This window comes from Electrophorus electricus, chromosome 19 (genome assembly GCF_013358815.1).
Source record: "Electrophorus electricus isolate fEleEle1 chromosome 19, fEleEle1.pri, whole genome shotgun sequence".
Taxonomy (NCBI): domain Eukaryota; kingdom Metazoa; phylum Chordata; class Actinopteri; order Gymnotiformes; family Gymnotidae; genus Electrophorus; species Electrophorus electricus.
The window spans coordinates 9,628,105-9,653,109 of record NC_049553.1 but is presented as its reverse complement, the minus strand read 5'-3'; the positions used below and the strand labels follow the sequence as shown (position 1 = coordinate 9,653,109).

Genomic DNA, 25,005 nt, shown 5'->3' with positions numbered 1-25,005 from the left:
AGACCGTTGACCTTATTTCTTCACCACTGTAAATGCAGAGTAAACTGTTTTTCCAGAGACATAAACTTTAATTTATTTAAATAGAGTTCATATAGAGTTCATATAAACCTTTCCGCATTAATGTCCTTCCTCTGCATAAGAGCCTGGAATTGTACTGGGCCAAACTATTATTAGTAGTAGCAGTAGCAGCAGCAGTAGTATTAGTAGTAATAGTAGTAGTATTTTGCTTTAAGATCAGACTTTCTCCACTGTGTGACATTTTTGTTTTATTGTGTACCACTGTATATTTTGTATATGTACGTGAAATAGGCAGAATCATGGGACTGAGCTAAAAATTTATTTGTTTCCATTGCAAAGCAAAAGTATTTCATTATTGATGTCATATAGCCATTTAGGCTGCAGTTACTGCAAATACAGTATTCACCATATCATAAGACAAATGACAAAAGTATTAGGAAGTATTATGAGAAGATCAAGAGGAAATTGCATCCATGAATTAAGTCAAAGAAAATCCGAGTTAAAATAATACAGAAAAAAGCATCCAAAAGAATTACATCATACATGATCCTTTTTTGTTTTTGCCACAGAGATTAACAGGTTCTAAATGTAAATAAAACAATAATTATTGAATTATCATTAAAAGGAAAGTTAAAATTGTCACCTGGGATTTTATTAATATAGCAAAGACAATTAAGCATTTATTCAAGCAAAAATTGTGTCTTCTTACATTGCAGTGCATCATTGTGTGGCCTTGCCACTAATAACCATGTGTGTCAATTTACTGGTTTTCTGCATTCTACAAAATGAAAATAATAATAGCATTATTGCAAGTTTTATTTTAAAATGCTTAAAATGAATAAAGGTAAATGTAAATAAAGCTTATTTAGCATTTGTATTTAATTTTAATGTAAACGTTGTACAAAATCAAGAACTAAAATAACACCAAAGACAAAAAAGGGAAATGGCTGATATGTTTGTTTTTTGTTTTGTTTTTTTGCTGCGAGGGCTCAATTGATATATCTTTGCTAAACCGAGCTAACATATTTCTTAATAATAGTTTGGTGAAAAATAAAAACAGTTTTACACAGGTAAATGTCAAAGGTAGTCACTTACACCATCACACCTCCTAATGTTGATGCTTGTGTGTGGTGATACCAAATTATTTCCTAGGAAAAACATGATTCATTTCCATTTTTATCTAATGTGACTTTTGTCCCTTTTTATAGATACCAATGTTAAAAACACATAAAAAAGGTCAAGATTTTGAGAAATAACTCAGCAACGTGCAATGATTTAAGCATGCAGTTTACAAGATACTAATCTGTGGGCTTAAGAGTCCCTGTCTTGTTAGCCATGTTAGGCTTATAGGTCCAGTGCAAGCAAAAGTTGGACAAACATGTCCACATTTGAAGTAAATGGAGGGTTGTGTAAGTTTGATTTTTAATCAAACTATTCATTTAAGTCTGCAGTTTGAATTTGTCTTCTCACAATCCAGGTATCGATATCTTATTTAAATACTAGTGAATTAAAGTAATGTAAGCCACTGAAAAATAAAATTACAAAGTAGTATGATAGAATGATTTCTAAGTTATCTTCTGAAAGGGTATTAGCATCATTGCAAATTCTACTTTTAACCATTTGGTGAAAAATAACTTGAATGCAGTATCTTGTGAATTTCACACCTTTAATACTACATCAATCTACTACACATTTAGCAGAATTCTTTTATAGTTACAACTGGTAAAATCTACTACTAGAGTGTTTATTTGATGCTGAACGACTCTTTCAAACTGTTCTTCGCCTGTTCCATTGTGATTCTTTTCCATGCTTGGGGAATATCTGCAGGTTTTGCATTGTACTTCTTTGCAAACTGGTCATTGAATTTTGTTATCACATATTTCCAGTAGTCTGCAGCTTGTATGCTGGGATCTGCAGGAATATGCCAGTTGGGAAATATTTCCCTGTATCTCTTATAAGGATGATACTGATTACCAGTTTCTAGGCACCTGAACTGTGTTTCACTGTTCACACTTGTAGAACAGATGTCAGTTACTAATTTCTTAGAGTTGTCAAACCTGTAACATCCAAGTCCTTCAGGTCTATGTATTGAGGCACAGTGATCTTTGTGTGCCTCCCCTCCTGCCTCACAAGGTGCCTTGCAGAATGGACACTGTACCCCACAGCCAAAGACACGCCTGAACAACTCATTCTGCGGTTTGACTCTCAGTTTTCTCAGTTTGCTCTGAATGTCTCCATGCTTCAACTTTGTCTTTAGTGATTCCTCCATTTCTTCCACAGATTTTCTTAGCCAGTGAACAAATGATTCTGTATTTGCCCTGCTGAAAACTGTGACTGTTTCCAGTGCATCTTTGGGAATAATGAGCTTCTGTCCAAGATTAACACAGATATTACTGATAAATCCTTTAATTCCATTGTCAGATGTGTCATTTTGTGCCATTGTGATGACCTGAATTATCTCCTTGGTGATTCCTTTGAGGTGATGTTCCTCTAACTCATTCATTTTGCTTCCCTTTGAGAGCTGTTTGGTAATTTGATCCTGTATCCACTCCTTGACAAAGCATTCATATGAGCAAATATATTTCACATAATTTTCAAAATTGCTCTCAGTGAGAAGCTGTTTTAAGACTGAGTACTGAAAAAAGGCTCGAGTGCTGAACTGAAGAGCATTCTGTCCTTGTAGCATCACATCAACAATGTCTGTCCCCAAGGAGCTGGAGATGTAGGCTTCCACTGCAGGACTCAAGCAGAGGTTTGTGAATGCTTCAGCTTTCCTCTGACACTGATCACGATCGTTGAACAGGTCTTTGAAATCAGTGCAGTATTTGTGTTTGAACTGTTCAAGACATCTGCGAGGGTCATTATCTTTTATGTACGAATCATGCATTTCCATGAATTTTCTTGCAGCAAAGCCACAAATGTGTAGCTTTAAATCAAGCTCAAAGTTCTGAGTAAACCCAAGATTCTTGTTGGTTTTTAATCTTTCATCAGTCATGTTCAGTATCTCCTGGATATAAGTCTCATGGTAATCACATTTCTTATTAACCTTTTCCATTACGAACTGGCTGCATGCCACAATAAGATTGTTTGCCATCTCTTGGATGTTTCTTGTATTTTCAGCGTAAAAAAGGCCCTTCACTTTATTGAATAGCCCCTTTTCCTTCATGTTGAAGTGGCCATCCCCACACTGTTCAAGTTTAACTTTATTAATTTTTTCTTGCAATGAACTTCCCTTCTGCTTTAGATTTTCACGCAATTCTCCTAATACGAGACTAAAAATGTCTTTTTTCTGCAGTCCTTCGAAGCTCAGCTCGTTAAGTGTCTGCTGCCAAATTCCTTCAAATATCTTTTCAAGCTCCTCATCAGACTTTGAAGACTTGTCCTTTTTGAACTCCTCCACCAGATTCAGCACTTTTTGTTCCATCATTTCTGTGTGAGTTTTCTTGATTTTGTCCAACTTGTCCATTCCTCTCCTGATATCAAATATTGATTTCAGTTCCGTTAGCACAGAGTTCTGAAGTTCCCGTCTGAGACATTTTGCACTGTTTTTAAAGTCCTCTCTGTATCTCTCAACAAGGTAGACATGGCCCTCTGTTTGCTCAAAGTAGCCTGCCAAATTATCCAAAATGGTCTTTTCACCTCTGTCAAGCTCCAAGGAGGCTTCTTGCTTCATTTTTTGGAGATAATCTTGGATGTCTGTATTTTCGAACTTAGTTTTCATTATCTGAAAATTAGACATTGTTGTTTCAGTAGTTGTTAACCAGTTGTACATGCACTTTCTGAAGCACCATTCCCATTTATTGAATTCTGTGCACAACTTCATGTATGCATCTGCTACTAGACTATTCCTAAAACTGAATATGAAATTCTCATATTTCACTGCATTCCATAAGCTTTTTGTCCACTCTAGAAATTCTGTTATACTGTTTCCTTGTGTCATGTATTCACAGTTTTTGAGAACACCAATCAGGTTCTTTTTGAAGTCATAGATGGCTTCAGAATACCCAGCATTTACTGGTGCCATTGGAGGATTTCCATGCCAGAGTCCAGGTATGTACCAATTCCCAGTCTCTGAATCATACTCCAACACATCAGTGAACTTCTTATAGTCATCCTTGTCTTCCATTTTGGCTGCTGCCTCTGTCATTTCATTCAGTTGCTCCAACAGAAGCTTGCGGTCTTTCATGTTCTTGTCATGGGCTGAAACATCTGCTACATTCTGGTGTACAAACAGGCACTTGGGTTTCTTGCCCACTTCCTTCATCCTGAGGAAGGCATGGACCACAATCTGCAGAATGTCCTTCATCTCAGTGGAATTCTCCATGGCAATATTGATGATTGTGACATCACTCAGTCCAACAACGAGCGTGGCTAGCTCGTTGTCATGCTCATAGCTGTCATTCAGTTGCGCCAGTTCTGGGGATTTCAGCCCTTCGGTGTCAATGATCACTAAATAATCACAACAAAATTCATTTTTTAAGCTCTCTGTGATTTTGATTAACAGCATAAAAGCTCCTCTTGTACATCGCCCACTGCTGACTGCAAACTGGACCCCAAACATTGTGTTTAGCAGGGTGGACTTCCCAGTGCTCTGAACTCCTAAGACTGTGATCACCTTGATCTTGTTCTTGGGCTGCACCAAAGTGTTCAACTGAAACAGTACATCACTCACCCATCTTAGAGGTATATTTGAAGCATCTCCATCGACTAGCTCAAGAGGAAAACCATCTAACAACAGCTCGGCACACAGTCTTGGTAAGTGTTGCATTTGTTGTCGCGATTGTGAATTTTCTGAAAGAGACACTGCAGCTTCATAAAACTGACCCATTTCTCTCAAAAAGTGCTCAATTCCTAAAGCACTGTTTGAGATTTGTCTATCAAGTACTGCAATCTCCTCCTTATTCTCAGATGATTCTTGGCATTTCTCCTTATAATGCTCTCTGAGACCAGTGAGTTTTTCACGGGTCAGATTATCCAGATTCATTCGCATCCATTTTAAGAAGTAGGCCCTCTCCAGCCTTGAGCTTGACAGAGCAGCTATGAAGTAGATCATGGCTTCAGACATTTCATAGTTGTTCTGCTTCTTCCGGAGTTCTCTCTTCTCCTCCTGGAGTTCACTCTTATAATTCTCAATATTCTGGTTTCTAGCTTTTCGAAGTCTACACTCCTCTTTCTCCAACTTTGCCAACTTTTTCCAGATCTCACCTTGCAAAGGCAACTGACCTTCTTTGAATTTCAGTGTGTCTTGGATTTTCACTGTGATTGCATCAGCATTTTCTTTAGCTTTCTGACATTCTTTGATGTCTTCATCAACCAGGATTCCAAACTCACATGCAACCTCTTCCAGTTGCATATTTATAGGTGTTTTGCTGACAACATCATTCATCACAGATCGTAGATATTTGACAAAGTCAGCATCGTTTTGTTTGGTCTTTAAAATGACGTTGCTTTTTTTCAAGTTCATTTTACTAGCAGTACTTTTCAACAGTTCCATGTTAAAGGATTTTGTATTTGCATTAGCCACCAAATAAAACTGAGTTTTAACATGTTGAGTAGTGAGTGTGTTGTGGCTTGAATCCAAGTTGTCAAAGAACACAAAAACTGCAGTAGATGTCTGACAAAGGAATGAATACTGAGTGTCATATTTGACAATGTCTCCTCTTAAGTTTGCAACAGCCACAGGTTCAGGAAAGATGTCAATGTTTTTGTTTCCACATGGCAGATACCAACTAAGCTCCACCAAGCCATTTGAAATTTTCCTTGGTACATCTCCACAGTCCATGTCATGGTGTATGAAGGTGTCATGGTACTGCTGTGGATTACTCAGCAACTTGTTCAGAACTTGAGATTTGGAAATGCTGCAATCACCAAGTCTTACAAAGGACACTAAGGGTAGCTTAGTTTCAATAATCCTTTCTTCCACAAACCCTCTGGGATCAGATAAGGAGTGTGGTCTAAACTTCTTCACAATGTCTCTCAAGGCCCAAAGCATGAGTGTGCTCTGCTCTGAGTCACAGTGGGGAAGAAGCAGAGGCACAGAGAACTGACACATTGACATTTTCAAAGCCATTTCCTGTTGGAGAAAACCATCTGCGCAAAGAAAGAGAGCAGTCACAATATCTAAAGGGTTTACTCTCTGACTATAGTCCTCATTAAGATCAAACCTCTCCAGATCTCCATAAATATCCATGTTTAATGAGTCCTCGCTCTCATCAGTTGGTGAAACACATTTGACACTTCGTGCAGTGACATTTACCATCATCAGTTTCTTCAGAAAAAGCCATGATAAAGCAGACAGAGACTGGGCTGGGTCATCTGTCACTGTCCTCGTGTCTATTTCCAGCACAGTGCTCAGTGAAAGCTTGTTAGGATAATACTCCTTCAACCCCAAAACCTGCAGGAGCTTCTCCAAACTGGTTTCTGTGAAAAAAGTAAGATACTTTTTACTCTGCCTCACAGACAGTAAGTTTGTTATTAGGGACAGTGATTGTTTATTTTTCTTGAGAAATATATTTAAACAGTTAAGACTAATACAATGAAGAAATAAGTTATCGATATATCATACACAGTCAAATCATGTTACTCATACATCAGAACAGTACTCACGAGTGCGTGCAAATTTCACAGCCTCCTTACTTCTCCTGCTATTAGGAAGCTGTGTTACAACCTTGAATATGTACTTATTTCCTGGCCTCAGTTTGCTGAAAACAATTGTGCTGGATTCCGTTTTCTCTTCTTGAATAGTTTTTCCATCTTGGCAACAGGCCACGTGATAGCTGGCACGATTTCTAAAGGCAGGAGCCTCCCAGGTAAGAGTAACAGAAGAGTCATCTACACCCTCAACCTTAATGTTTTCAGGTGGGACTGGATCTGCAAGGAAAACCATTTGTATGTGTCACACTGTAATGTTACAATTCCTTAGACAATTCATTTCAGTTAGTTCTACAGTGAAATTATTTAGAGCTAAAGGAACTTGCGCCATTACCTGTCCATGCAGTAACTGCAACGCCTGGACTCTGGTCTCCACTTTCTGTCACTGCGACAATGATGAACGTATACTCACTCCCCGGTCTGAGATCTGCCACCTCAGTGGAACAGGAATTTAAGATGGTCTGCGTGCGTGAAAATGTGCTACTGGAGCAAGTCAGCACAAACTTTGATATGCTGTCAGGGGCCTCCCAAACAAGGGACACAGAACTGGCTCCACAGGAGTGGACACGAAATTCACATGGTGCAGGAACATCTGTGCAAAATAAGGTTTGAACTAGCATCAAAACCTGACTTCTACTTAATGTCTCAGAAAATCATTTCTAAAATATAAACACAACATATATTAGATTGTGGTAAGAATTTAATGATGCATATTCCACCATGTGCTATGTTACCTGTGACGGTGGCAGTTTTCTCCTGAATTGATTGAACAGGCTGAGTTCCTGGAAAATCCATTTGTAGGTGGTCTTCAAAGCCATGATCACTGGCATCTTCAAATAACACCTATCAAATATATTTCACAGATATTATAGTAGATGCCTGTAGGAAATGTCTGTATGCAATGGCTTATTATCTCATCATTTTCCTCCATCCAAATAATATTTGTTCAGTCGGGTCCTGTTGTCTGAAACTCAGGATAGAAAGTGGCTGATGAATTGTGTCAACAGGTGGACTACAGTCTTTAATATAAAATGCAAATACAGAAGTGCACTGACCAGTGAGAACAGGTACAAGAAAGGTGTTTCTATTTATGCAGCAGATGAGTGTATTCAGACTCTTAAGAGCAGTGTGTTTTCTTTCCTGGTCAACCAGGGCTTTGAGGGTGATTAAGCATCACGTACTAAATGACCTAACAAATGGGATCCATTGAAAAGAGTTTCTCTGAATACAGCGTACTCATTTTTGTAACGTGACAAGACTATGCAGTCACTTGCAGATGAGATCTAGCAGATGGGAGAGCAAGGTTTACAGAGAGCAAGGGAGATCCAAAACATAAACATGATACAGGCTAGGGTCGAAACCAGTCTATAGCAAACAGTGCAATGCAGACAAAACAGACCTGAGACAGGCAAAAATTACGCAAAGGAACACAGGGGTTAATCCAAAAGGCCAATGTCTGAAATAAAGCCAGGGTTAGATACACAGAGGCAAGTGAAGAGAAAAACACTCAGCATGCTATATACACATAGGCAGTACCTCGCAACAAAAGGCTTCAATACACCGGCTAATTAGGAACAGGTGTAATGAATCAGTATTCAGTGTAATATGGCCGGACAACCGCGTAACAGTTTGAGTCAAACTGTGATATTTGACTATTACCAACATACATTATATGGGCACCAGCACATACATCCCCCATTATACCAGTGTGCTTTGTGCCATCATTCCATAACCACTAACGCAAATGTTTAATACAGACGTTTGTTATCCACTCACCAAAATATAACCAGCATTGTTATTAAGGTGAATTTGACTTTATCTAGCGGTTAACTCTCACTAAAATAGTGACATGGTTTAGCAATAAGACTAGTAAGAATAAGAAATATCCATCCTGAGAGGGATGTGTTTGTCATAGCAGCAACACCCAGCACAGAACAAACACAACAATATAATAAAATAATCAGAATAAAATTACATAACAGAAAACTAAATAAGGGATTATATCTGTTATTTTCAAGTATGTAAAGCAGTATAATATAAACATAAAAGTGTATAATTAGTACTAATGTGTTCAATGTGCAATAGAGGAAAAACATTGTTACTATTCTGCATTGTACTTGACAATAATGAAAACTGTGTAGTACAATACTTATGATGTGTGCAATGTGCAATAGAAAACATTATCACATTACATTTTAAATAAAAATTATAATTGTATAGTTCAATTGCACAACTGTATAGTAAGTAGCAATTAAAAATTACTTTACATTTGCCTGACACTTTTATCTAAAGCAGCTTACATTTATGACTGGATACAACTTGAGCAGCTAAGGGTCAAGGGCTTTGCTCAGGGGCCCAACAGTAGCAACTTAGCAGCAGTGGGGCGTGAACAAGCATCCTTCTGATGACAAGTCAAGAGTCCCTTAACAACTGAGCTACCACTGCCCCCGAAGGTGTATGAAAGTAAACAATGAAACAGAATAGGATATCAGTGACATGTGACATGTTGTATATAATTGTAAGTCGCTTTGGATAAAAGCGTCAGCTAAATGCCATAAATGTAAATGTACATGTTGTGACATGTTGTGGCACCAAGGGGAGGAGTTGTACAGTTTTACAGTGAAAACTGGCTTGCTAAAGGGATAAGACAGAATGTTTGAAATTACCAAAATTCATGAAAGTTTTATCAACCAAATAGTTGTTTTTTTTTCAGTCAAAAAGTAAGTATATATAAAGTATACATTTTAATAAGCAATTTATCTTATGTCAAAAGTCAAATGTCATAAGAGAACTTCAGAATATGTAAAAATGTAAAACTCCACCAGAGGGCACCATGGAGCCTACATCTTGCGTTTTAATTATTGAGGTTGCCACACACCGGCCGAGCCAAAGAGACAGACGACCTACTCTATATTTTTGTGGTCGGTATCACTGTCCCTACTGTACTGACTAGGATACATTAAATGAGTAAATAACAAAGCAATTTTTTAAGTCGCTCTGAATACGAGCGTCTGCCAAATGCCGTAAATGTAAGTAGTAATTAGTACAATGTTCAGTTCTAGTTTGTATGCCATTCATACTGTTTTCATGTACTATACAGGAAGGAGATATGCACATGTAGATGGACCCAGTAGCTCATTTGCGCAGCATTACTGACAGAGAGAAAAGAAAACCATCCCTTCTAACTGATGAGAGCAGACTGACAGAGTGATAGTGACTTTCAACAACATTAACTTATAAAGTGGCACATACGTGCTGTTTAACAATAAAAAGCAATACAGAAAGACTCTAATCATTGATCTTGAAATCGCAATATAACATGTTCAATACTTACCTCGTCATCAGAATACTCCATTTCAGCAAAATGCAGCTGCCAATTAACTTCAGTAACCTTCACATTTGAGCTGTCAAACACCACAAATCATTTACTTTGTACTTCCATTGTTGCACTAATACAATTAATTAACTAAGGTTTTAAATAATAATAAATAATAACAAAAATGAGGTCGTTATTCAGCTGCTTTGTGTGTATATATTATTGACACTGCTTTGTGTGTGTGTGTGTGTGTGTGTGTCTATATATATATATATATATATATATATATATATATATATATATATATATATATATATATATATATAAATATCCCACTAGCTTCAAAGGAACTGCTTAAAATTATACTTTTCTGAGACGTATTTTATTACTATAACTACAGATTTAAATTAAATTAGCGCGTAGTCTGATGCTACTGTATTGATGGTAAAACTGTTAGACTTGTTTATTTAAAAATGGATCATAACATCTATAACCGGACTGGCTATTTTAAAGTTTTACAGTATTTTAAACAACCCCACCCTGTATGTGAAAAACCTCCCTGCCAGTTATGAGTTTGGAGGTCTTTTCCAAAGTGGCAGATGGCAGCAATTAGTTTGAGCTTCATTTTATAGTTTCGCAAGAAACGTTCAGACATGTAACCTACACTATTCGTGTACAATCCGAGTATTTCAGTACAAGCGCTTTCATGTTTTAAGTTAATTCTTAGACACCAACCCTATTCCAAAAAAGTAAATGTCAAACTATTTTATAGCAAATTCTACATCTACAATTCTACTACCACTAAATTAACTTGTTTATTTGAGGAGGACGAAGAGCAAAATATCCGTCTAATTTTTAAAAAATGTTTCAGAGCTACTTACTTTTCTCCACCTTTACGTAACGGATAACCGCTGAACGGATAACTACTACACTCCCAGACTGAACTAAAATTCGTCCTTTAAGAGGCAGACTAAACCATTTTTGGATTGTGCAGATTACTACGCGGCGTACAATTATTTGCTTAATTTGCTATTTCAGTATTCTTTTTTTCAGGTTGGCTAGTGAGCCTAGATTTTACAAAATGCGAGTGGAAAAGACGCAGAGCCTACATCTATTGTAAATCTGAACATATGAACAGTGGTTTAATCCACTATTCAGAAAATGAACAGAAAATGAAAGTAGGAGTAGGATTAGTCACTGACTAATCTATGGTCAGGTTGAACAGTACGATAAAAGTGCATTGCGTGTTTTGAATAGATTAACACGTAATATTTATTTTTATTTGCATGTATTCTCATGATAAAACTATAAGGTGCAAACAATATTCATGAAAGTGATTATTATTTTTACATTATTTCAATTAAAGTTAGTTCATTACGAGACACCCTCTCCGCTAAGTTTCATTTGCTTCGTAAAAGAAACTGTGTTAACTTTCGTTCTTACTCAGAAAAATCACAAGGCCACACTATAGGCGCTCTATTCACTACATGCAGAGTAGATAGTTATGTAGTATTTCACTTTGTTCTCCTCCAAAAGACCAGTATTCAAACCATTTCTCCAGCCTTTGTGTTGGTTTGGCTTTTTTTAATTATTATTTTTACCTAGAACAGTTTTGAATGCAGGGGTCAAAAAAACCTTGGTATTGTTTGAAGTGTTTGACATCGCTGCAATGTTATCTTTATAACATAGTTATAATTAATTTAATAAAACATCAACGGTCTAGTGTCTACATTGTCAACAGTCTTGCTTGTTCCAGTGAGAATGTTTTCATTCCTATCCTGGCTCAGTAAGAACTTGATTTACCTGCTTGTTCACTGGTGATAACAGTATGCTCAAATGTTCTCTGTTCGTTTAGCGCTACACTGGATACACAGAGCAGATTAATTGATGAAAGCTCATGAGATTCAGGAGAAGTTTTGTTTTTGTTGCATTTTCAGCAATAATCCAAAAGTTTCAACTCCAGTCCTCTTGGGTTGCACTGCCCTGCACAGTTTCTCTATCCTCAACATACCCGATCAAAGCCGTCTAGTTATCAAGTCCTCCCTGAGCAAGTTGTTAAATAAATGAGTCCAACAAATGTGTCATTAATGCCATGTTAACAAATAGCTTTTCAGTCACAGTTGCTCACAGAGAAATGCATTACAGTAATACCATGGTCAGATTTTATGAGCTGACAAGTGTGAAGGTGTTCTATTGGTTCGATTGTGCTGACATGTTTCCATTTGCATATAATATCTGTTTATCTGTCATTCACTTTGCTTAAAGACACTAGAGACTGTAGCTAGAATTAGGCACTACACCTGGATCAACCAGCCACTGTTACCCTCTCAGGGTTTCATCACAGCTATATTCCTTCATCACTTGCATCATCATCATCAGTATATATCAGTATTCATTGTACTCTCCCTGTCTGATGGCTTCTTTGAGGATCTGTCTCCTGTCTTTTTTCCTGTTGGCAGGATTACGTGTGGCAGGTGCCTCGGCCTCTGACAGCTTTAAAGAGTGCAGGCAGTTCCTCTACATGCGAACGCCACCCGCTGGCATCCAGGGGACCAACATGAAAAGGATATGCCAACGCTATGGAGACAAGCCACGCTACGCCACCCTGTATGACAGCAGCCGCCGCTGCCTCTGTATTCAGCCTACACCTTCAAACAATCAGATGGGCAGGGGAGGATGGACACGCCCTGGATGTATGAACCACAGGTCAGAGAAAGAGTTTGTGTTGGTTTGTGTTGCTTTATTGTGTTACTTTGGAGTAAATTATGGTGGACTTTCCCTCATGAGAAGCATAATACACGGAACAAAGGCAGGGTTGGATTAGATAACCATGGAGCTCATACGTCATATGTCCCAAGCCTGCTCATACATACTGCAGACGAGTCACATATTGCATGAATTGTTCATCATTTATTTTCTGTAGACCAGGGGACTGGTGAAAGTGATGAGAAGAGTAATTCTGCTGCTTCTTTAGAGTGGTACTAAATCAGGCCAGAGTAGGCAAGTGTACAGTGAGGTGTTAATGGGATGTTGACAGGGGCCATTTCTGGTAATGACCAAAATGAGAGAAAAGGTTTCTTTTACAAAGACTTCTAAACTGTTTTCCTGCTAATCAGAAATTAGCACTGTTCAATCAACATGTGAACAAAAAATGTGAAGTTACAACAGTTGCCAATGTAGATCATAGTGATTAGTGGTTTATAGTAGCAATGGGCTGAACCCCATGTTTTCCTTTCCTGGATTGAACTGATTTTTCTGTTTGTTTTTTTTCCTTTCATTCTTTTTCATAAGCAGTCACGTTCTCATTCTTCTCCTTGCAGCTAGCCACTGTGGAGGACAGTCCAAACATGCAAATTCTGCCCCCTAGTGGCAAGCTGGACCCATTGCTCGAGGAGAGCCAGGCTCTGTTAGAGGACTATTTCGATGCCGCGGCATATGAACGTGGCGCACTGAACCCAGACCAGCACCAGGCAGAGAGCCAGGACAAGGCTGCTACCTACACTCTCACCAACGTGGTGCCTCAGATCACTGACTTCACCAAGGGCTCGTGGGAAGCCTATATCGACAGAGTAAGACGTCGACTCAACAACTTCTGCCGAGGGGTTGCTTACATGGTGACTGGGGTGACCATTTCTGGGGTAACCATCCGAAGAGGTGGGCAGGACAGACTGGCTGTCCCCAAGCACCTGTGGTCAGCCTACTGTTGCCCACGGTACGAGCGTAATTCACCCTATGAAGTGAGGTATATGTTCCCTTCCTATGGAGCCTATGGTCTCAATGACATGATGGACCATGATGTTGTGGAGGTGCCTCTAAGAACACTGGAGAACTTTCTGCAGAGCCAAACAGGAACGGACAGAAACGTTAGCATTTTCCTCAAAGGCTGCATCTCAGAGAACACATTTAAAAGGAAGAAAAGGTAGAAATAATAGAAATATGTCATGTCACAGTATTTTCCGTGTATATATGTTATTCTAAATGGAAGCAAGAACAAGTCAACAGTATGTATTATAACAGCATTCCTTTTTATTCTGTGTTTAAAATGAGATGAAGTCTTAGCTGCCAGCCAAGACATTGTTATAATAGGGCTGTTGTAAATGATGTACGCATTAAGACACCTGCTTATCTCCGACTCTGACTCTCTCTGCAGGTCATTTTCATTCTTATCATTGATATAGTAAAATAAGGCAAAGCTCAAATGTTTCCAAGGCAGTCAAGGTGTACGAAACGTCATAACTCATAAAAAGTACAAAGTTAACTTTTCTCCTCAGTAATGGACTGTAAAATTCTTAGCTGCGAAGCATCTCATGGAAGTGGATTGTAAGCCACTCACCCCCTCACTCACAGTTAGCAAGCAAGAGCTTCTCCACAAGGTGGCAGTGCCATGGTGATGCTTCGTATCAATGACACGATGTGTCATTGGTGTGACAAGCTTTGAAATATAACTGTTTGTAGGATGAGTGCTAAAGAGGGCTGACAGCACCAAGGATGTAGGTTGAGTTCTCAGGGAGCAGTACTGTAAGTCAGCCTGACAGAGCGTCTCCCCGAAGGAAAATGGTCTTTGGAGGCAGCAGTTTTTTTATTGGATGGGTGTGAGGAAATTCCTGCTACAGATGTGGAAATATTTGTTTGTAAGTAGAGTGTAAATGGCATGTTAAAGAGTCTGATTTTTTGTGGTAAAATCATCTGTGCACTCCCACTCCTCTCTCAATTATCGTACCATCTCTCTGTGTGTGTGTGTGTGTGTGTGTGTGTGTGTGTGTGTGCGTGTGTGTGTGTGTGTGTGTGTGTGTGTTTCTCTTTCTGTAAAGTAGCTTCTCTGCATAGGTCAGAATTGTGTGTGAGCCTCCTTAGAGGAGATGCCTTCTTGCTCCTCTCTGCTCTTCTCCTCCTCTCCTGCTTCACCTCTCCTGTTCGGCCCAGCGTGGATGACTCCTCTGGGGAGTACATCTGCCAGCGATATGTGGGAGAGCCGAGCTATGCAGCCCTGTATGATCCAGCTCTGCCTACATAATAAAAGTTTCCAACAGAGAGAAGGTGGGCCGTAAACCTACGAGCGCAGCCACCTCACCAACGTGGTGCTCATGATTGAGGAGTTCCTCCACAACCAGTGGTTGCCTCACCTTGACGCCATCCGTCAGCGTCTCAACAGCTACTGTCCTGGCACAGCCTGCTTGGTTACTGGCATCACCATGGTTACTGGGCTCTGTCTGCACGGAGGTGATGCTCGCTGGGTCACCGATACAAAACATATCTGCCCTGATTGTAGCCTGGGGTGCCATACAACATCCATGATGAGTTTCCCTGCTGTGCTGCATATGGCCTGAATGAGGTGTTACTTCAGAGTCTGCAGATGCAGGAGAAGTAAGCGAGATGGCAGTGGATCGAGAAGTGGATTAGCTGGTCGACAGTAACTGTTTATCAAAGGTGTAATTATGCAGAATGCAGAAATGTAAGAGTTATAGGTAACTTTAGTTTTTTGCTTTAATTCAGGTTGGGCTAAAAGACATCTCTCTATTGTACATATTGCATAAATAATCATTTTTAATAAACTACAAAATAAAAATAGATTACACCATTTCACTCTGTTAATAATATGTAAACTTTAAGAAGAATGATTAACCAGAATCAACAATCTTGGTGTTTTGCAGTACTGCATAAATAAACTACTGTTGAAGGTCATTACCAACTCTACATTGACAGTAGTGTTAGTTGCATATTGACACATTTGGCAGTGATTCAGCAATCAAAATTAATGTAACACACACTTAATCTATTGATTAAATATGGTTAAAAAGGAACATCATTTTGCCTAGGATTTAATGGTAGGCCAAAACTGAAAAACCTTCATAATAAAATTCTGGGTGTTAATTTAAGTTTGGAAATGTTCTAGTAAGATGCCACTGACACAGCATAGTGTGTCTACTTCATACAAATGAATCCTTCCAGTATCTCTCTGAACTACTGAACGGCTTTAGTCAGTCCAGTGGTGAGCAGATCAGCTGGGGTCAAACTCTCCTTCCTGGTTTGCATGCTGAAGTAGATTACAGGAGACTGAGGCTGTCACATAAATGTGCTTCTCTTTGCTCAGAGTGGGTTGCTAGCGTGAGTGGCGGCAAGTGAGTCCAGGCAGTGGGGGGACGTACACCAGCTCAGAGACACGCAACATAACGCCTTGATTAAAGCAGTCCTGCTATCTTTGTTCCTGCACTTTAATCCTGTGCTTCGTTTACAGCTCATTCCTGTGTGGCGTTCACCATGGTAACGGCCTGTGCGTGCACTCCTCTCCTGGCTGCTGTGATGTGGCTTCTAGCCTGCTCTCGGACGAGAGCCACTGTGGAGCAGGCTCTCTCTCCAGAATGCCGCGAGTTCCTGTACGTGGGCAGGGCACCCGTGGGGCTAGAGGACCACTCGCTGGTGAAGATCTGCCAGCGCTACAACAAGAAGCCCCGCTACGTCACCCTATACAACACCAAGGACCACGTGAGAGTTTACTCTGCCTACACCTTCCATGGCTCTGACGAGGAGAAGATGGTAGACGTCCCGCGAATGTATGAACCGCAGGTCAGTGATATCTTAAATCCGTGGCTTCTTTATGAGCTGCAGTTGGCTCGCCTGTCTGAAACAGAAAAACTCCTGGACTGCTCCTGCACTCCTGTACTGCATATTTTAGATAACAGCTTGTTCTGTTTGCTAGAGTTTTTAAATTCACACTTTAACAGTGCAATAGAGAAATGTGTATTCTGCCTAATGCCTAATTTATAACCATTATATCTGCTATTTGTATTTCTCTGCTTCAGTGAGCAGCTGTCCACCTCTTTGGACACAGGTGAAATGCAGCCCTTCCCACGTGGCTACGTGCACCAGAACTTTGAAGATGCTCAGGCAGTCCTGGAGGACTATGCCAACGTTGTACTCTATGAGCGGGGGCACCTGAACCCCGACGAACACCAGGCCACACCCGACGACAAAGCGGCTACCTACACGCTGACCAACGTGGTGCCCCAGGTGCGGGAGTTCCACAAAGGCCCATGGAAGGCCCAGGAGCGCGTGGTCCGCCGCCGGCTCAACAACTACTGCCGGGGCACAGCCTACGTGGTGACGGGCATCACTACCTCGGCCAACATGATCCGTAGGCACAACATCGACCGGGTGGCCATCCCCACTTACATGTGGTCCGCCTACTGCTGCATCGAATACGACCGCAACGCACCATATGACGAGCGCTACAGGTTCCCCGCCTTCGCCCACTACGGACTCAACGACAAGGAGAACAACGAGATTGTGGAGCTGTCTGTCCCCAAGCTCGAGGAATTCCTGAAGAAGTCCACATTTGTGGACAAAAACTTCCAAGTATTTGCTGAGCAATGTGTGCTCCCTGGATCCACCTTGTCCTAGTTCTGCCTAGTAACGCTTTAATCTCTCTATTTACATATCATTGATCATAAAAGTTCACATATCAATGTAAGGTAGCGACAACATAACAGACTTTTTAAAAATTAATTTTAATCAACTGGACAGAAATAGAATTAGAAAAAACAAACTTTTGTTTTCATTTTTACAGTACATAATTTGAATATTGAAAATGTTCCAGAATAAGTCAGTGAGTGTAATGGAATTCTGGTTACATGTCAAAACAAATTTTAGTGCAAAAGATCTAGTTCAGCACTAGCACCTGTGTTAAATATTGTATTTTCATCACCTATTAAAATTTACTCTACACCCACCCACTGTGTGCATGTATTCAACCTTCCTCCCAACACTCCAAAGCATACATGACAAAAACATAATGAAAATATTCTTCACTAGGATTATGTTCTTAGGTAACGAACAATTTAAAAAACTACAATGGAGCACATTGTAGCAGTAAAACTGCCAAACGAAACCTCACCATCTGGCATTGTCTAGTTTGAACATATTCCAGAAGATTTATGCCTTAACCTAAAATATCTAGATACACACAAACAAGTAAACACATATATACAAGTAAACTACTTATCCTATAGTTTGAATACTTTTATTAAGATGTGAATTCTTTGGCCTCATACAAAAGCAGAAGAGGTGTGACTGCATGCAAAGTATACAATATGTTGGTAGTTTTAAGGTATAGTTTGGTGAACTTTTTATATACTTAAACGCCATAGAATACCCAGTCAAAATTGTTTACAGAAGAATTCATCAACTGATAAGGTTAAGGATCATGAATATAATGTCACAAACTTTTCAAACCGAAAAACTATAAAACAGCCCTACTCATTGTGATTTCTATTTAGCATAGTGATGGTTCTATAAAGAGCTTGGATGCTTTGCATTGTATATTGGATAACTCGTGTGAGTACCAATGTCTCTGAACGACTTACGCTAGATGTTTAACCACAAGGTAATCATGTTAATGTCCTCTGAGCTGGGTGATCAAAATGGTCAAACCTCTGCTTGCTTATAGTTTGCATACACATCTGCAAATGAATACTGGCCTTCGAATTACACCTCTGATAACAGCTGAAATAAGGCAATCATTGTATGCAACCTCCACCTACGGGGAGAGAGAAAGTCATCCTAATACTAAATGAGCTCTGCAGTACTACAGAGGGACCTCTCAAGTGACAGTAGTCTTTACGCTTTTAAGAGCAACCTTGGCGCAGAGAAGAGAAGGCAAGTCTGGGACACCTTAAAGGCATCGGCCAGTAAACAGAAAAGGAGTGGAGCTGGGGCTTAGCATGAGGAGAGCGCCATCACGCTGTGACCCGCTGGCTTTGCTGTGCCCACGGTTCCTTTGGACTGTGCACGTGCAGACTGCGGTCGTGGACGACTTCAACCACGATGAGCACTGCAAGGACTCCCTCTGCATGGGCACGCCGCCTCGAGGCTACCTCAGCAACGCTCTGAAGAAGATCTGCCAGCGGTACCAGGACAAGCCGCGCTTCGTCACCCTCTACGACCCCCAGAAGCACATCCCCGGCTACTCTGCGTACACTTTTAAAAAGTCTGCCGGGGAGAAGGGAGTGGACTTCCCCTGGATGTTCGAACCCCAGGTAAGCGTTCCCGTCACTGCTGTTAAAAAGCCTCGAATTGAAAAAGACGCTATAGGCACTAAGTGATACAGATCTTTCCACATCTGTCTGCTCACTGCATGGTTTTATTGTAGTCCATATCATTTTGTGTGACGTGCTCTGTATGTGTTGAGGACACCGAGCCTCTCTGATACTCATGCTTGCCAACGGTCTCCCCATGCGCAGCTGGCTTCAGACAAGGGCGGCAATAACATGGAGCCCTTTCCCCAGCATGCCCGCATACACATGAACTTCCAGGACACGCAGGCTGTGCTGGAGGACTATGTCGACGTGGTCCAGTACGAGCGTGGTCAACTGAACCCGGGCCAGCACCAGGCCGACCCGTTGGACAAAGCCGCCACCTACACCCTCACCAACGTGGTGCCTCAGGTCAAAGAGTTCGGCGCCGGGCCCTGGGCCACACATGAGCAAATCATCCGCAAGCGCCTCAACAACTACTGCTATGGCACAGTCTACATCATCGCAGGGGTCACGACCTCTGGGAACATGATCTGCCGTGACAACCTGGACCGTGTGGCCATTCCTGAGTACATGTGGACTGCCTACTGCTGCACAAACTATGACCATAATGCCCCTTATTCTGAGCGCTACAAGGTCCCCATGTTTGGTGCCTACGGCCTGAACGATCGCATCAACAACAACATGATGGGGATTCCTGTTAAAAGTCTGGAAAAGTACCTGAGGGGCAGGATGAATGTGGAAAAGAACTTCCAGATCTTCTATAACGACTGTGTATCTGACACATAAGGTGTCCTCAGATGATGTGGCCTAGAGATGGTCTTCATGGCACTGCATTTGTCCTTATACATTTACGGTGGAGGTTATGTCTTGTATCTTATATGTTTAATTTTATGACTTATGATTTTAAAGCACAGAATAAGTTAGCTTGATTATTTGTATCTTCCTAACATCCAACTTCAGTAGATAGAAAAAGTAGTTTAGTCATTAGTGTCTACATTTTGTGCATATCTTTCAGCCCCGGAAATGTAGCATAGCCCAAATGCCACACTAAAGTTCCATTTAAGTCTTCACGTTTGCCTGAGGGAAACTGTACCACGTGACATGAACGAAGATGCGCTTTCTTCCCCTGTGTTTTCAGTTGTTCGAGAGACACAAATGTATTTTAAAATTGGTTTTGAAATTTGCAGTGTGCTAAAGGTCACAGAGCTGTGCTATTGATGCAAAGCCCTGTAGATTAAAAAAAATAAACACAAGTGGTTAATGCTGTTCCTCGGTAAATTCATTACTAAACATCTAAAATGTATGAATGCGTCAACAGCACATTAAGTCAGTACAATGTCATGAATGGCCGTGTCCTATATTGACCACAAGAGGACATCAAAGCCTCTAATTAAGAGGTGAACAGACGTACTTAAAAGCAACACTGCTGTCTTTAGCTCCGACTAGTAGGAATGATTCCCGAATTCACGCAGACAGACTCAGACAACACATGTAGAACTTTGGGCATTTATGCCATAGCCAGTTAGAGATCAACAGAAGGAGAACATTAGCGCAACAATCACTTTTTTGTCTGTGGAAGACAGAGGTTATAGAAGGAGCACTGATCTAGAGACTGCACTCGTTTCCACGACACCCAGCCTTGTCTCTGCAGAGATTCCTTATCCGGGGCAGGACCGTAGTAGTGGGGGTCCATTATCAGTAGGTAGCTGCCCTGTTCCCCAGTGCACACACCAAGGACGCACTTGGAGGAGTTGTCCCTGTCTCCACCCATCATGACAGGGCTCGCGTGGGTGAGGAAATGCTGGTGAAGCTCCCTCGCTGCTCCCTCGAGCTCCGCCCCACCACTCCGCACGTGCACAATGCGACACGCAACGTCATAAAGCTGGTCCAGGACCATGGCGGCCTCGCACGTTCCTATCCACCCTCGGGACCCCGGGAACGACGCGGGCTTGTCTCCTATTGTGACCAGGAGCTGCTGGACGGCACGGAGGCTCGGGGGAGGTCCGGAACGCAGCCAAGAGCACATGGTCTGAACGGTGCGGTACCCGCAGCCCCAGCCTCGGTCATCTTCACCGTCACAGCCGTAGTGGTAGTAGAGACAGTCCCCGGACACCAGAGAACAGCTGGCATAGTCGGCCAAGGGCGGACGCAGTCCCTCGTGAGGATTCTTCAATAAAGCATGTGGCAAAGTTGTGTTTGTGATGGTGGACACATCTCGTCCGTGTACTCGCCCTCTCCGATCGCTCTCTTCACTTTCGGTCCCGATTTTCCTGTCCATAGCAGTGCACAGGCCACGTCGCTATAAATGTCTTAAATTCGACTTAAATTTATACAATTTTCTATTTTTGGTACATATGTGTATACTGGGGGGAAACGCTCCCTTACATAATGTTCAGAATAAGATGTGTCCACAAATTATGACAAATGAACCCCGCACATCCAAAAACTAGCTAGGGAAGTCTAGTTATCTTGTCCGACTACAAAATCCTTCCCGCGTATGCGGTGACACATATTAAACAGTTCCACCATCGATGCGTTAGCAGGTGTAGGTTGATTAGAGGTGTGCTAGTGGCTATACTCAGGAGTTTGTAGCGCGTTTCGATTCTCAGTCCAAACACGTAACCTATCATTAATAAATTAAAATGACAATTTATTTGCCGCCATGATTTCAATTATCCGACCTTTATTCAACAGTCTGAGTACCAATTAATTTTCTGGACAGTCAGAGAAGACGTTCGAGAAACAGTTTGCAAAGCAACGTGAAGTCTACCGCTCACTTGAGTCTACCAGATTATCCTCCGGCCATTCTAAATACGACGACGTTTCTGAGAATGGGAGCTTGATTGTAAAATGTGGAGAAAAAAGCTGGAGAATCTTGGTGAAAAAATAGTACTTTGGACGCGCCGTTCCTTTCTCATCACGATTTCTCCGACTAGGCGAGGATGCCGGCGCTCCTGGAAGCTGCAACACTCCGGCAGATTTTCTTACCGTATCTGAGATGACCATTTCTGCAGGATTACAAGACTGTGGTAGTGAGTCTCGGTTAAGACATTAATAACACATCCGAGTAACGTTGTAAAGTAATTACTTGTTTGAAAAGAGCAATTTAGGCTGAATGAAAAATACAGCTCACTACTTAGGCAGCTATAAGCTAAATTAATCGACACATTTTTATTAAAATATGTTTCTCTTTAATGTCCAAGTGGAAGGTGACTGGCTCATCTATTCCAATAAACTGGTGTCTTCTCTCGGCTCTTTTCTAACTTTGGACGGCGTGCTGATACTTCGACGTACTCGTGTTGTGGTTACTATTGCGTGCCATTATAAAAGGTGAGTGTGTTCAAATCTGAGTGTACTGGGACAAGGGTTCTGTCCTCCATTCTGTGAGTCTCATTGCTGCTGTGTTTTGTACGTTTCACAAACGGTTTAGAGTGAGTGCAGAACCACTCAGCCCTACTTGGCTACCCATGACCTTTACCATTGGAGTAGTGGGATTACTGCACTTCTCTTTAAATGTCATTGAAGGTGATCTAACAATTGGTTTTATTATATATTTATTTTTATTTTATCATGTCTTGTCAACATTTCTTTGTTAGTACAATTATTAGCAAATTATTAACTGCCTCATAATTTAACAGTTTAACAGTTAATTCTATTGTACTTTACTACAGATGTGGCTCCCCGCGTAAGTCCAATGTTTACCAGCAGGGGGAGCCATTGCTCCTGGAAGCAGCAGTCCACGCTCCCTTGCACCCTCGTTTACGGATCTACGTAGATCTCTGTGTGGCCACTGTGCGTTCCGACCCTCTCTCAAAACCCAGCTATGAGTTTATAGCTGATCATGGGTGAGTGGCCTTTTGAATGTATTCATTCTATATATTGGGTACAGCCTTTATAATTGGTACTTTTCTCTGACTCATTTCACTAGTGACTACCTTCTTTCTGACAAATTGCTTTATTTGCTCATATACTAGGTGTCTGGTTGACAGCCTCTTGCCAAACTCTTCATCTAAATTTCACAGAAGGCCAGGGGAGAATGTCCTTTTGTTCAGCATTCAAGCATTTCAGTTTCCTCAAGATCAGGGAAAACGGGTTGCATTTGCAGTTATTACAGTGGAATTAAATTTCTTGCCTCTTTGACTTAGGCCACCTTGAGAGAGTGTTTGGTTTGCACAGTACCTAACGATCTTTATAAATAGCTGTTTGTTTACCTATTTATTTATTTGTGTAAGATGCATTATATTTTGCAATTTTTCATTCTTGATAACTTCTTATATATTAGATTTTCATCAGCTGCCATTTAAGAGCTACTCTTCAACACAGTCCACCTGACGTCCAGAACAAAGCTTGCTATTTTCATGGGCCTTCATTTAGGTCAGTCTTCTTGTTATGGGACAAAAAAGATAAAAACATGTCTCTTGTGTGTTATTAAAACTTTCCCATATCAGGTGTTTGAGGAGACCTTAATGAATGCCCATGTAGTTAGGCATTTTTTATAATGCATCAAAGCTGACCCAGATTTGAGTTCACTCATTCTAGTGTGTGTGTGTGTGTGTGTGTGTGTGTGTGTGTGTGTGTGTGTGTGTGAGACTTGTGCAGCTGGCAGGCTACAGAGGGGAGTAGCAGTGTGCGTCTGTGCTGTGAATGGGCAGATTGTGCCAGGAACATGGCACGAAAGATGGACAGCAAATATGTGGAAAGAGGTTTGGGCATGGGGGGGGGGGGGGGGGTGAAATGTTTAAATCTCATGAATTTTGTTTATTGCTTCAGTTTTCATATGTATGGGAAAATGTACCAAAAAATGAAATCCTCACCTAATCTCCTCAAGAAGCGCAGTCAGGATTGTGCCCGCACAGTTACACTGGCCTGGGCAGCTTATCATAGGGGACCTCTGTCTCACCTGAACAACTCTACACCTGGGATCCCTCTCCCTTCTTCTGAGGTAGGGGCACACCATGCAGTCACATCTCACTTTGAACATAACTGTGCAGAGTAACAGGAGGCTATTGATTCTGTTAATCTAATGGATGATATATTTTAATGTCTGGTTGTTGGTAAGAAAAAGTGGGCCCAAATATAATAAACATAGACTAATTTGGATATATTTGGTGATCCAGAACCAAAGTCTAAAGGAAATCCAAACCAAGTGATCGTTGAATGGTGTTCCCTGAATTCAGAGGACTGTTGAAACACAATTGTTTCCTTATGCAAAATATTTTCTTTAAATCATTCAAGCCATCTTAATCCATGTAGTTATTTGTTTAACTTTTATATACAAATAAATATATACAAAAATGTGTACAACTATGGTCTGTTGTATTCTGTCCTTTTTAAATCAACAGTTTGAAAGTATGTGCATTTGTATTAAAGGCTCACTGTTGCCCTTACATTTTAACTCTCATTACATTTCATAATTCCTGAAGTGGATTACTGATTTTTCTTAATTTGTCAGGGTTTCTTGGGGCAGGTATAACTGGAGGTTATGTGTTTCCTGTAGGTGCTTCCTCCCAGTCTCAGACCAGTCCTGCAGAATCTGTTGCCTTTCTCAGCTACCAAGGAGACCAATACAGGAACACAGTTCAAAATATTCCTGGACAGATAGGATCTCCTTTTCAAAGAAAGCAAAAACATCCCGTGTGAATGTAAACAAACAGGGGTAAAGACATCTGCCCTGTGTTGCTTTATGAAGATGACATTTATATAAATACTGTGGGGATTTGTATTTGCTGTGTACTGAAAATATTTGGATTAAAGAAACTGATATGAGACAAAGTTAAAGAATGCTTCCTTTTTATTGTTTTGCTATTATGGAGCTTTTATATATATTTTTATTTTATTTTTATTTATTTTTACCTTGCTGCACTTTTTGCGTGTTTTTGGGCATTTTTCTTTAGCTGCAAAACTTGGTTGCATATGCATTTAGCCTGTGGCTCAATCCAACATCCTCATTCTTTTTTTTAAAGAGTTTCTAATATTAGTCATTTTAGA

The 25,005-nt window shown here is 40.7% G+C and overlaps 5 protein-coding genes and 1 long non-coding RNA gene across 8 annotated transcripts; 4 read left to right on the top strand and 2 right to left on the bottom strand.

The window, feature by feature from the left end:
• Window positions 1–949: 949 nt before the first annotated feature.
• si:dkey-85k7.12 (interferon-induced very large GTPase 1) lies at window positions 950–10,896 on the bottom strand. Of its 2 annotated transcripts, XM_035536549.1 has the most exons (6): window positions 10,867–10,896; window positions 10,004–10,073; window positions 7,404–7,512; window positions 7,004–7,261; window positions 6,625–6,888; window positions 950–6,438 (listed from the first exon to the last, which is right to left on the bottom strand). In XM_035536549.1, the coding sequence occupies exons 2-6, from the start codon at window positions 10,022–10,024 to the stop codon at window positions 1,763–1,765; spliced, it is 5,328 nt and encodes a 1,775-aa protein (XP_035392442.1). In that variant the 5' UTR covers window positions 10,025–10,073; window positions 10,867–10,896; the 3' UTR covers window positions 950–1,762. The 2 variants fall into 2 exon arrangements, with proteins under 2 accessions (XP_035392442.1, XP_035392443.1); XM_035536550.1 differs by lacking the exon at window positions 10,004–10,073 and having other exon boundaries at window positions 10,867–10,891.
• A 1,241-nt stretch (window positions 10,897–12,137) lies between these two features.
• Window positions 12,138–13,908, top strand: si:dkey-85k7.11 (endonuclease domain-containing 1 protein). The gene is given in 4 exon segments (XM_035519983.1): window positions 12,138–12,162; window positions 12,445–12,597; window positions 12,600–12,691; window positions 13,306–13,908. Coding segments are annotated over 4 exon segments (873 nt in total).
• A 2,335-nt stretch (window positions 13,909–16,243) lies between these two features.
• Window positions 16,244–17,383, top strand: LOC113589003 (endonuclease domain-containing 1 protein-like). The gene is made up of 2 exons (XM_035519982.1): window positions 16,244–16,549; window positions 16,793–17,383. Exons 1-2 carry the CDS (start codon window positions 16,244–16,246, stop codon window positions 17,381–17,383), a joined length of 897 nt encoding a protein of 298 aa, XP_035375875.1.
• A 126-nt stretch (window positions 17,384–17,509) lies between these two features.
• On the top strand, window positions 17,510–20,410 carry si:dkey-85k7.10 (endonuclease domain-containing 1 protein). The gene is made up of 2 exons (XM_027028451.2): window positions 17,510–19,023; window positions 19,222–20,410. The coding sequence occupies exons 1-2, from the start codon at window positions 18,703–18,705 to the stop codon at window positions 19,801–19,803; spliced, it is 903 nt and encodes a 300-aa protein (XP_026884252.2). The 5' UTR covers window positions 17,510–18,702; the 3' UTR covers window positions 19,804–20,410.
• A 101-nt stretch (window positions 20,411–20,511) lies between these two features.
• Window positions 20,512–21,919, bottom strand: ufsp1 (UFM1-specific peptidase 1 (non-functional)). The gene has a single exon (XM_027028450.2). The coding sequence runs from the start codon at window positions 21,293–21,295 to the stop codon at window positions 20,576–20,578; it is 720 nt and encodes a 239-aa protein (XP_026884251.1). The 5' UTR covers window positions 21,296–21,919; the 3' UTR covers window positions 20,512–20,575.
• Window positions 21,920–23,468: 1,549 nt separating this feature from the next.
• Window positions 23,469–24,795, top strand: LOC118240140. 2 transcript variants are annotated; one of them, XR_004775305.1, is made up of 3 exons: window positions 23,469–23,720; window positions 23,788–23,959; window positions 24,515–24,795. It is a non-coding gene; the product is annotated as an uncharacterized LOC118240140 (long non-coding RNA). The 2 variants fall into 2 exon arrangements; XR_004775304.1 differs by lacking the exon at window positions 23,469–23,720 and having other exon boundaries at window positions 23,755–23,959.
• Window positions 24,796–25,005: the final 210 nt, after the last annotated feature.

What these genes read in the sequence shown, in the direction of transcription:
- si:dkey-85k7.10 (XM_027028451.2), top strand. Translation starts at nt 18,703, where the DNA reads ATGAGGAGAGCGCCATCACGCTGTGACCCGCTGGCTTTGCTGTGCCCA. An exon ending in TGTTCGAACCCCAGGTAAGC is followed by an intron (nt 19,024 to 19,221) that starts GTTCCCGTCACT and finishes CCCCATGCGCAG; the next exon opens with CTGGCTTCAGACAAGGGCGG.
- LOC113589003 (XM_035519982.1), top strand. Translation starts at nt 16,244, where the DNA reads ATGGTAACGGCCTGTGCGTGCACTCCTCTCCTGGCTGCTGTGATGTGG. An exon ending in CGCGAATGTATGAACCGCAG is followed by an intron (nt 16,550 to 16,792) that starts GTCAGTGATATC and finishes TTCAGTGAGCAG; the next exon opens with CTGTCCACCTCTTTGGACAC.
- si:dkey-85k7.12 (XM_035536549.1), bottom strand. Translation starts at nt 10,024, where the DNA reads ATGGAGTATTCTGATGACGAG. An exon ending in GAAAACTGCCACCGTCACAG is followed by an intron (nt 7,262 to 7,403) that starts GTAACATAGCAC and finishes TATTTTGCACAG; the next exon opens with ATGTTCCTGCACCATGTGAA. An exon ending in TGCAGTTACTGCATGGACAG is followed by an intron (nt 6,889 to 7,003) that starts GTAATGGCGCAA and finishes TTTTCCTTGCAG; the next exon opens with ATCCAGTCCCACCTGAAAAC.
- ufsp1 (XM_027028450.2), bottom strand. Translation starts at nt 21,295, where the DNA reads ATGGACAGGAAAATCGGGACCGAAAGTGAAGAGAGCGATCGGAGAGGG.